General features: G+C 38.3%; 1 protein-coding gene across 2 annotated transcripts; it reads left to right on the forward strand.

The window, feature by feature from the left end:
- Positions 1-295: 295 nt before the first annotated feature.
- LOC127577775 (lysosomal membrane ascorbate-dependent ferrireductase CYB561A3) lies at positions 296-11,419 on the forward strand. Of its 2 annotated transcripts, none has more exons than XM_052029325.1 (6): positions 296-326; positions 2,263-2,444; positions 4,950-5,158; positions 5,863-6,017; positions 7,783-7,954; positions 9,768-11,419. In XM_052029325.1, exons 2-6 carry the CDS (start codon positions 2,270-2,272, stop codon positions 9,786-9,788), a joined length of 732 nt encoding a protein of 243 aa, XP_051885285.1. In that variant the 5' UTR covers positions 296-326; positions 2,263-2,269; the 3' UTR covers positions 9,789-11,419. The 2 variants fall into 2 exon arrangements, with proteins under 2 accessions (XP_051885285.1, XP_051885284.1); XM_052029324.1 differs by having other exon boundaries at positions 297-552.
- The last annotated feature ends 235 nt before the right edge of the window (positions 11,420-11,654 follow it).

Genomic DNA, 11,654 nt, shown 5'->3' on the forward strand with positions numbered 1-11,654 from the left:
GCTCTCAAGTCAGATATAAGCCACACTGGATAGAATAGATTTCCTTCCCTGGAGGGTAATATTACATATCTGGTCCCAATTATTTGTGTCTCATGGTGGTAGTACATCTTTAAAATAAAAACACCTTTTAAATTCTCCTCTCCACCACCACTGCAGAACCCCCTTGGAGATGGCGCAGAAATTATATGAGCAAGCTTTGATTTCATAAGTCCTCGGGGTGTTGATTCTCCTTTAAAATGAAGTTGCATTGTGGGAGTTGAAGTCCGAAAGCAGGACCAGGACTACAACCCGCATGATGCATTGACAAAGCGATATGCTTTAGACAGGTAGTTAGAGCCTGAAGGCCGAGTTTAAAAGTGGCTTTAATATCAATTTAAGCATTGAAGGTTTAAAGAAAAGTAGTGTTAGGGCGTAGTGGTAATCTCAGATTAGGTTAGCTCTATCTGTTTGATATGGAATATCAACGGAATTCTCCATCTGGGAGGAAGTTTGAAGGTTCAAGGACATAATTTCCCTTTAAATTCAAAGTAACACCATTGGTACAAACTACTGGTAGGAACAAAATATTTTAACGCTAATTTTCACATCCGTACAAGCAAAAATTGTGCCATTTGTCTTGATAGTTTTTTTTTGCTTATCACGAGTAGTGTCATGCAATCAAAATGTATAATGGTTTCATAAAAATGTTCAACAACAGTTTACATTTGCATACCACATTCAATGCAGCAAAGCATCCCACACGGTTTACGATGAAGTTACCGAATAAAAGTAACACCTTACTTAGGGATATTTAAAATAGATGGCCAAAAGCCTAGTCCGAGGCGGTTTCTGAGCAGTGTTTTTAAATGGGGAAAAGGGAGGAGGAAAGGACATCAAAAGTCAGAAGCCATTAGCATCTTAAAGCACAGTCATCAATCAAATGCCGAATTGGAGGTAGGCTTGAAGAGTAACATTGCTGTATGAGATTAGAAGGAGGAAAGTGAGACCATAAACAGAATTTCCAACAATGTAAGAACTTTAAAATTGGAACGGTTCAACTGGGAGCCAATACAGACCTGCAAGCACAGGAGTGATGATTTGGGGATAGAAATGTGACCTTTACACTTATAACACAAATGTCAATGTACGGTAAAACTTCAATAATCGGATATCTTTGGAATTGTGTTGTGCCAGACTAGCAGATTTTCCATATTACTGAATATTACTCAAACACACTTTCATTTCACTTTTTTTGACATTTTACACTGTTGTATAATAAATATTGCAGTGAATCCAGTGACCTTAATAGGAGGGAGAAATATACTTTCACTCAGGACACTGGCCACAAAATCAGCTTCTTGGGGGAAAAAAAATTGTGGTCCTTTGTTTAACAATGCAAAATTGTTTAGCTGGAGTTATTGCATTCTACCCTTGCTTGCATAAAATCTGTGGCACTAAGCCAGAGGGGGCAAAATGTGTAGATTTTAAGATGTCTATTCAGTTTGCTAATCTCAGCTGGATATCAGTTAAGCATTGCAATTGGCCTTTGTATTCCTGGGCATGGGAAGTAGAAATTAGGAACATAAGAGCAAGCGTAGCCATTCAGACACAAATCCTTTATACCATTCATTTATATAACAGATGAATTTCAATTTGACGTCATCTAACCACTGTAGTTGTGTAACCCTTAATATCGTTATTAAACATTCTTTTGAAAATTCAGTTTACCAGGCTTCCTTGTGTTTTCAAGGGGTTGCAGATTTCCATCATCCTTTATGTTTAGAGGTATTTTCTAACATTACTCTTGAACTCAGTAGCTTACATTTTAAGGCTGTGCCCTGTTGTTTGGAATTATCTTGCCAGAGGAAATATTTGTCTACGTAAGTAGTTTCTGCTTATTATTTTCCTCCAGTTTTCCTACAGGTTGAATTGATGCCTCTTTCTTTAATCAGCTTTCCTCAGAACAAGTAACTTGCTTACACTGTCAACTGTATTTGCATACTGACAGCAATCACTTGGGTAAGCAATGGAGAAATTCCAGCACTGGGGAATCTCATCCCATGGTGAATTCTTGTAGAAATGGCAAGAAATGCATGTGTGTAAGTTTAGGTTTTAACTTTCCAGTGAGCATTTGGGTCTGTTTCATTTTGTAAAGTATATTTTTGAAATTAATAACTATTTCCTAGATTTTTTCTACCTCCAGTTGAATAAATAAAGTTACATAGTCGATGTTTGGAAGATGGGCAATGTTTGTGAAACTTGATTTCTTTTGTTACTTTGCAGGGCAAAGATGAAGATATTTTATGTTGTCTACAGCTTGTCTCTCCTCCTTGGTCTAATTTGTGTAATCATTGTGATTGCCTGGAATACATGTTATCGAGGAGGTTTTGCTTGGGATGGAACAGCAAAGATGTTTAACTGGCATCCTCTGTGCATGGTGTCTTGGTTTGTGCTCTATGGGAATGGTAAGTTTAGAATATTTTACCATGATGTAGTTTTCAGAGTTACAAGTCCCTTTTAATATTTAGGGGTTGCACAGTGTTAATTATATAAGTGAGACTATCAATCTTCCTGTGACTTATATCTGCATCTTTGCATTTAATCATACTGCTCCACTTCTGCAATATAATTGCATGCTCTGGCAACTTAATGGCTCTGAAACAAAATTCTGAATCAACTCTTAGCTGTACATTTCAACATCATGTGCATGGTTGGAATTTTGTCTTCAATTCACACATGAATTGTAATGATTCTACACAATATCAATAGTGCATAGAGGTGGGAGTGGTTTTAATTCTGGTGGCTCTGGATCTTTTAACTGGAAAATTGGCTCTACCATCTCTTTACACACCACAGCATTGAACTGGAAGGCCTCCAGGGTAAAGTACTAAATCTTTGAAAATCTCCCCGCCCCCCCCCCACGTTGAAATGATCCCCTTCATGAATCAAAAACCTCACCCCAACCTCATGGTCCTCTCCACCTTTGCTGTTGGTCCTGATTTGCCCCATTCACCCTCCCTACAAAACAAATGCTGGCCTCCTGCTCTTACTGTCCCCTCCTCTCCATCTGCTGGAATTTGGACCAGGACAACGTAGTCCAACTTCCTCTGCAGTGCTCCAAAAGAAGCACTTCATTGGTATTGACATCAGGGTCACTACCTGATGGTAGTAAATGTCCATTTGAATTTTCCAAGTAATACAGAATGTAAGGAAATGGTCATTATTCTGGAAAAAAATCTAGATAAATATTTCTTGGGTCAATCCTTCTTTCAGGATTTAAAAATTAGCTATCATGTTTGTTTTGTGGCATAGTGAACATTGCACTGTCAAACCAATCACTTTGAGATGGCCCTGAGCTGTGACTGTCTGCCTGTCGAGATAGATTTTCCTGAGTTTGGAAGTGCTTTTCTCAACATCTATTCTTCATGCAACATCACAAACTAAACATTGTTAATCATCTCAATCCTGGTTGTGGGATATTGTATGGAATATCTGTTTTTTGACTTAAAAATTGGGGAAGCATTTTAAGAATGAATGAAGTGCCCTATTATCTATGTTATTTAGTGGAACTGCTATTATATTATTATAATTAGAAATAGAGATACCAACTGACTTTTCACCCTAAGATCCATGATTTTAAGGCCAGATGTAGCATCTTCAGCACTGTCAATGCGGAGGTTACCAAACTGCTTGCTTGAGATATTGTGGTTTCCTTATTACCTGCTTAAGTCCTTGTACAGCACTTTTGTTTACATGCAGTCTAAGTGACCATTTGGTATGAAAACCTAAGATGGTGTAAAATTTTACAACTGTTATGGTCCTTTCATAAGATTCTTGATAATGCTTAGAATATTCTGAAGCTGACTGCAATCAAAGCAATAGAAATACAATAATGAACATGCTGTTTATTAAATTAAGTCAGTGATTAGTATGCATATAATAGATAGTTGTAGTTTATTGGATAGCAAACATTGCAGAAAAAGTAAATGTTAATCTCACTATATATCGGGTAAGTTGAGTAAAATAGGCTACAGGCACCTTTACTTCATATCCTGTAAACTTGCTTATTCCAGGCTCTGCATCTGTACCACGTGCCAGCTGAAGGTGTATCTTACTTCTCTCCAACTAACAAGATTAAGCAATTGCTAAGCTAAATGTCAATATCAAACAGACCCAAACCAACATTCTTAAACATGAAGTGAGAGCAGACACCAAAGAACAATAATATGTCAAGGGAACGAGAAAACTGCCAACAAAAATAGTTGAAGAAAATAATAGCCAGAAAGGAAATTGCAAACTAACAGCACTTCATGGTGTGGTGCTACTTAACCATATGTAATTGTAGTTCAAATGATTGAGAGTTTCATCCTTGTGTTTAAAAATATTTATTAACCAGCAAAACACTCAATTCACTATAATCAGCTGATGTGACAGAGTTGAGATTATCTGAGTGTAGTGATCAGTTACATGCTTCCTTGTATCAAAATGGAGCTATATCACTTTTATTCTTTCAAAACTGCAGACTTTAAAATCTATAAAGACATTTGCAGATGTATGTGGCAACATGTAAATGTATGTGTACAGTAGTTCATTTAGAGTTCATTTTCTGTGCTCACTAATATTTTTCCACTCACATTCTTCAGAGTGATCCCAGAAGTCTGAAGTCCCCAGTCAATGTTTGATCATGTTCATTTCAAATTTTTCCAGGTGGAAATTAAATTCAATTTGTATATTATGAGCATAAAGGAGTAGCTGTAATAAAAACAGAGAATGCTGGAAATATTCAGCAGGTTAGGCAACATATGTGGAGAGCAAACAGGATTAAAATTTCCTTTCAACCACCTGAAATGCTAACTCTTTCTTTTCAGATGCTTCTTGACTTGTTGTGTATTGCCAGCATTCTGTTTTTATTTCCAGCAACTGCACTGGTTTGCAATTTGGAAAGGACTAACTGATTTATTTTCTCCCAGCCATTCTTGTGTACAGGTTGCCCTTTACATGGTCCAGCAGCAAGATGATCCTAAAGTTGGTTCATGCTATCCTGAATCTTGGTGCACTGACTCTGGCTGTCATTGGGTTGTTAGCAGCATTTGGATTCCACAATAAGATGCATATTCCCAATTTATATTCCATACACAGCTGGGTAGGATTTGCAGTAGTCATCCTCTTTAGCTTGCAGGTAAGAAAGCAGTAAAAGTTAGCCATTAAATGCTTTTCTTATAGACCTGAAAATTGACCACTATTGCCATATCCACTGTGCTATTCCTACTACTCTTAGTGATTGTAGCAGCTTTTGCTGACAAAGTGCATGTCGTCAGTATTTGCATCAGGATACCATGAGACACGACCTCTCCAAAGTAACCCGTTGTCTAGTCAATCCCATGTGAAAGCGGCCATTGATGAGACAGAGATTCTACTGCTACATCCCTTGTTAATATATATGGCCACTCAAACCAGGAAGTGTTCTTCAACTCTAAGTCTTCTGTTGAAATGCGGGATATGTCTTTTGCATGCCTCCAATATGAAATCCCACTTAAACGTACAGACACATACCACATAGGTACCTTGCTTCTTCCTTTAGCACCCTCTTTTAAGCCTTTCTCTCCCTTCTTAAGTTGCACTTTCAAACTTTACAACACATGGCTTTCCATTTATCAACCACCTAACACTACACCCCCACCCAAATTAACTGTTAACCTTATCATGGTGGTCCAGCAACCACCAAGACAGACCTGAAAAGAGGAGTGTTTTTTTCCCTCTAATGAGGGTTGATCTAACACATTTTCCTTCATATAATGGGTTCCTTCAACATGCAGTGGGTCATCCTTATTGCAGTTAATTTCATATTAAGATGTTCTAACTTACTCTCCCTTTAATTTACAGTGGCTACTGGGGTTCCTGTCCTTTCTGTTGCCTTGTGCTCCGCTCTGGCTTCGAGCTGCTTACAAAGATGTGCATGTTTTCTTTGGAATTTTTTTCTTAACAATGACTATTGCTGCTTGTCTGTCAGGAATCAATGAAAAATTAATCTTTGTGCTGTAAGTAAATTTTCAAGTTCAAATCAAGTTTATGTTGTCTGTTTGAATACATAATACATGATAAATCATTCTTGATTTAAAAAAAAGGATCCACCCTACACTCAATCCTTCATTAAGAATACTGTTAATTTTGAAAAACATTGACAAATTTAGTCTGTCTTTTAACTTCGCCAAGCAATTTTCTGATTGTTTCAGTAGCTGAGCTGAACAGAAAGGCCCTGCAATGGTTGAATTAAATTGTTCCCATTCTGTTTGATGTGCAGTAACCTCTAATGAAAGGGTTAGATGATGCCTTCCTTGGTGTTGACTGTGATGACCAATATAGTCAGCCTGACAAGACTTCTAGACTCATGAATTCCCACTTGACTGTAATGTTAGGAGGTGCTTAATGTACAACAGTGATAAACAAGGCCCTTGGAAGGAGAAATTTTGTGTTAAAATAGACTAGGCTCAGACTAACACGTAGTGTCAGGCATAGCGTAGTTGATAGCACTCTCACTTGAGTCAGAAGGTTGTATCCCACTCCAAGGCTGAGTTTAAAATCTACGCTGACCCCTTGATGCAGTACAGAAGGATTGGTGTACTATTGGAGGTGTATCTTTCAGAAGAAATGTTAAATTAAGGTTTCTTTGTCAGGTTGACATGTTCCTATTTCAAAGAGCAAAACAATTACCCCTGATCCCTTCACTATTTATTCCTTAATCACATCACTAAAACAGATATTAGTATAATCAAGTAATCACCTGCTAAGTGTTTCTGGAATTTTTTGTTTTTGTATCATAATTGCATTGTTGTTTCAGATCTTATTATGTGATGTTGCTTTTCTTTACTACAGTAACTAAATTTCAGAAAATGACTTAAATACTTATAAGGTACTTGTTGTAAAAGGTCTTATACAAATAGAAGTACCTTCCTTTCCATAGAACGGGGAAGGGAAATGGGCTTACATCATCCTCCCTTTTTCCTCCCCAAAATGAACCCTCCTTTGGAGTTCTTTGAGAATGGCAAGGTGTTATATGCTCCACCATTGGAGGTCATGATTTCCCCCCTAAACCTCGTCATCTTTCTACTTCTCACTTACTGCTGCGACAAGGTTTTTGGTCCTCTTTCCTAATGTGCCTTTATGTAACTCCATGTTAGATTTTATTAACAATCTTGTTAAGTATTTGGGGATGCTTTTCTTTATGGGGGCTGTTTATCTGCAGATTGTTAGTCAGGAGTCATGCAGCACAAAAACATGCCCTTTGGCCCACTATCAAACACCATTAAACTAATCCCATTTTATTTTCCCAATATTCCCATCAATTCTGCTCCTCCTGCACCCCCTGCAGATTCTACCACTCACCTACATGCTAGAGGCAATTTATGGTGGCTAATCTTAGCAATCTGCACATCTTTGGGAGGAAACCAGAGCACCCAGAGTAAACATTGGTCACAGAGAGAATATGCAAATTCCACACAGACAGAACTAGAGGTCAGGACTGAATGTGGGTCGCTGGAGCTGTGAGACAGCAGCTCCACTAGCTGGGCCACCTTGCTGCTGACTGGTGTGTTGACAGTGCGCTAGGAAGTCTCAAGAAAGGTACAAAAATATTGTGTCAAATGTTGGACTGTTTTTGTGGAGCTTATCTAACTACCACAATGCATTCGCAGGGCTGAGGGAAGGCTTCCATCCTATCTGTTCTCTGGAGAATTTTATATTCTGGGGAAATAGAAGCAAACAAAATAAAATAATTAAAAACATTATTTTTAAATGCTTCTTTAGCAATGGTGCCAACTCGTCTGTTCCCTACAAGGAGCTTCCACCTGAGGCATATTTGGCCAATGTTTTGGGAATTTTACTGCTATGTTTCTTCCTGTCTGTCACCTGGATGCTCTACAAACGTGAATGGAAACGACCAAACCCCCACACATCGGTACTCAGTGAAGCTACAGAGGTAATTCATGTACTCAATAATGGTGTGCCTGGAGCTTTTGTCTTTTGAATTACAATGTGTTTGTGCTAGTTGCATTTTGAAAGACCTATGACACTGCTAAAATAAGTCCAATCAAGAGAGCAAAAACATGCACGAATATTTCCTTTTCCCCTGTTATTGTATTCTGGTTCCCTGGAGTGGGCAAAACTGGCATTCACTAGCTACCATTGCTGATCTTGGTATCTGCTAGATACACAAGAGCCATAGTAGGTGAGATGATGCTACATATCCTTCTGATAATTTCCCCAGGCAGTGAACTATCAATCTGGAAATGCTAGTTTGTTTCAGTGAAAACCACAATGGCTCCTGTTTATGTAAAATATATATTAAATGAGAAATCACGGTGTCTTGATTATCTGTTGTGGAAATAGATTTAAAATAAAATGTGCATTGTTCTTCCCAACAAAGTAAAGAACCTAATTTCACAGCCTGTCCTATTAAATCTTTCCCCTCTCGCCTTAAACCTATGCCCTCTAGTTCTTAATTTCCCAACTCTGGGGGGAAGAAGAGTGCATTCACCCTATTTATGCCCCTCATAATTTTATACACCTCTATAAGATTACCTCTTAGCTTCCTACGCTCTGATGAATAAAGTCCTAGCCTGTCCAACCTCTCCCAAGGTGCAAGGTGTGTGTGTGTGTGTGTCTAAATAAATAAAAAGATATTAATGAAAGTTCAGTGTTTTACTTGAATTTTTTTGCTGTTTCCATCTCTGCCTGGGAACTTGACCTAGCTGGCAGCTTTTTCTCATTTTTAAGTTAAATCAATACAAGGGGGCATGGCTTTAAGGTAATGGGTGGGAAGTTCATGGGAGATTTTTCACCCAGAGAGTGGTTGGTGCATGGAATGCGCTGCCTGAGGTGGTGGTGGAGGCTGACACGTTGGTCAAGTTCAAGAGATTGTTAGATAAGCATATGGAGGAATTTAAAATAGAGGGATATGTAGGAGGAAGGGGTTAGATAGTCTTAGGCATGGTTTGAAGGTTGGCACAACATGGTGGGCCGAAGGGCCTGTATTGTGCTGTATTGTTCTATGGTCATTCTTGAAAATAATCATTCTATTGCAAGATCTTATCCTGCAGTAAACTCCATGAATTCATCTCTAAGATTTGGTCTGAAGAGTCAACTTTTCACGTGTGCATTTACTTCAGTGTTACGTTCTTGACAAAAAAAATTACAAAGAGAAACTTTTCTCCGCCTTCTACCTTTGGTCACTACCACTAATCACACACGTATGAGCTGATGCTCAAGATGTTAGGTTTTCAACAATTTGTGCTCAGACGACATTCATATCCAGCAATATATTGAAGTTATATGAATGCATTGGATGAAGACAGGATTGGACTTCACACTGTGGTCCTGCTAGAAGTGACTGTCTTGGATCATCCAGCTATTTGGGTAAGATTAAAGGGCTGCCAAGAAAACATGAAGAATAAATGCAACAAAATTGGTTTATTAACACTTTTTAAAAATAGTCCTTGATCATTATTTTAATTGAAATTAATGAAGATTATATTTTTGCCTATATATTTGAATAATGTGTTTAGCACAAAGCACAGGAATTTAGTTTTGGATGACCATGAACTAACACTAGATGTCATTTGTACATGCTTATGTTGTTAAGGTAAGTAATTGTGACAGTAGGCATTCTGCAGCAACTGGCTTTATCGAGTGTCACCTTATATTTTCTCCTCCAATGATTATTCATTGAAAGGTTTATCTCTGTATGGAGCTGCCAAATACCTACTAATCTTGTTTTTGTTTTTTTTCCACAGCCACTTCTGAGTGAACATTAAATGAGGAAAATATTGACAAATTTATGGATACAGTAAAAAGAGCCTGTCTTGGGAAGTGTACTAACGTTATGCCATTCTATTGAATTACGTTTACCAAGAATTGATGGTCTTGGGCTCAGACTATTGAGTTGAGCACTTTAGCGTTGACACATTTTGCTATGTCAGGAATCGTCAGGACAAGGTTGCTGTCATTGTCAAGTTGATAATTTCTTTGAAATAGAATTTGAATATTTAACTCCACTAATGTCTGAGAGAGAGAGGAGAGGACTGGAACTCCTTTTCTAAAAGCCTTTGTTGCCAACCGTGGACCTCCAAAAACATTCAAAACAAAAGACTAGGGCGGTCAGGTAACCAACCCGATTAAATGGACTCTTGATCAACCATCCACATTTGAGGCCACCAACCTTAAATTGAGATGAATTAAATCATTACTACAAGCAGGAAGCTTTATATTTTTCCCCTCAAATAGTCAGTTTCATTAACTAATGTGTGCTACTCTTTATAACTGCAACAAATTTCTATTGCTGATGGTGAAAGAACATTTTCCAAAAAATTATTTTCATCACTTCAGAATCAATTCTATAAGCTGGTTTATGATTTCCCAAAGATTTTTAAATGAAGCAACATGTTGTGTTTGGCTTTGAAATTGGATTTGAATCCAGATCAGAGTGCTAGGTTGAAATGGAGAAACAAGAGACTGCAGATGCTGGAATCTGGAGCAACACACAAGATGCCAGAGGAACTCAGCGAGTCAGGCAGCATCCATGGAGGGAGATGGATAGTCTACATTTTGGGTCGAAACCTTTCATCTGGACTGAAAGATAGAGGGGAGATAGCCAGCATGAACATTTAATTCTCCTACTTCCATAATCTGCTCCTCTTCTGTCCCTTTTCTCACTTCTGATCTACCTAGCCCCCATCACTCTATCTTTCCCCATCTCCACTCTCTTCATCTGCCCAATACCACACACTTCTCCCACTGGTTACCCACTTCCCCCATCTGCTCTCCCCAGCTCCCTACCTGTATTCCAAGCTCCATCTTCCTCTGCTATCAGATTCTGCCATCTTCAGTCCTTTGTCACTTCCACCTATCACCACCAAGCTTCCAATGCTATTCCCAAACTCCCCTCCCCCATCTGCCTATCACCCCTACACCTGGATCTGTCTATCATCTGCCAGCTCTTGCTCCACCCCTTCCCTCCACCTTTTTATACTGGCTATCTCCCCTCTATCTTTCAGTCCAGATGAAGGGTCTTGATGTGAAACGTCAACTGTTCATTTCCCTCCATAGACGCTGCCTGACCTGCTGAATTCCTCCAGCATCTTGTATGTTGTGAGATTGAAAGTCTCCTTGATGTTTAAAGCAGATTTATAAAATTAATGTGGGCATCTGCATAGTCTACAGTTGAGGTGTGCTTTTAGCTAATCTATCCAGCAATCATTGCTGCTTCAATAATGTAGCACTATGTTTCTCACTCTTCACTGTGTCAGCAATTTTTTTCCAAGTATAATCTGCCTGAAGCATGCAAAACACAAGTACAACTTGTTGGAAGTGGGTGACGGATGGCGAGGAAAAGCATTTTGAAGTATAACCAAAATAATTTTAAAATAAAATGAAGGTGATTTATAAATTTGTTTTAAATGTTTCTGACTGATCCATGTCAAATTAATTTTTTTGTATAGAAACAGATAAAGGATTCCTCAATGAATGTCACTGTATTGCTAATCAGCAATAAAAATCATGCACATCTACTTAAAATACATTGAACCTTTTGCTTATCCACCAGTGTCAGAAAACATTGCTATTTAAGGGTGCTTGAACAGCAAGTTAAAAATTCAAAACTGCTAGGTTCAATTCTAGAGGAA

Source organism: Pristis pectinata, chromosome 14, assembly GCF_009764475.1.
Source record: "Pristis pectinata isolate sPriPec2 chromosome 14, sPriPec2.1.pri, whole genome shotgun sequence".
Classification (NCBI taxonomy): domain Eukaryota; kingdom Metazoa; phylum Chordata; class Chondrichthyes; order Rhinopristiformes; family Pristidae; genus Pristis; species Pristis pectinata.

Excerpts from the sequence above, each read along its gene's own strand:
- LOC127577775 (XM_052029325.1), top strand. The coding sequence starts at position 2,270 with ATGAAGATATTTTATGTTGTCTACAGCTTGTCTCTCCTCCTTGGTCTA. Across the intron at positions 6,018-7,782 it reads GAAAAATTAATCTTTGTGCT|CAATGGTGCCAACTCGTCTG; the intron begins GTAAGTAAATTT and ends ATGCTTCTTTAG. Across the intron at positions 7,955-9,767 it reads TACTCAGTGAAGCTACAGAG|CCACTTCTGAGTGAACATTA; the intron begins GTAATTCATGTA and ends TTTTTTCCACAG.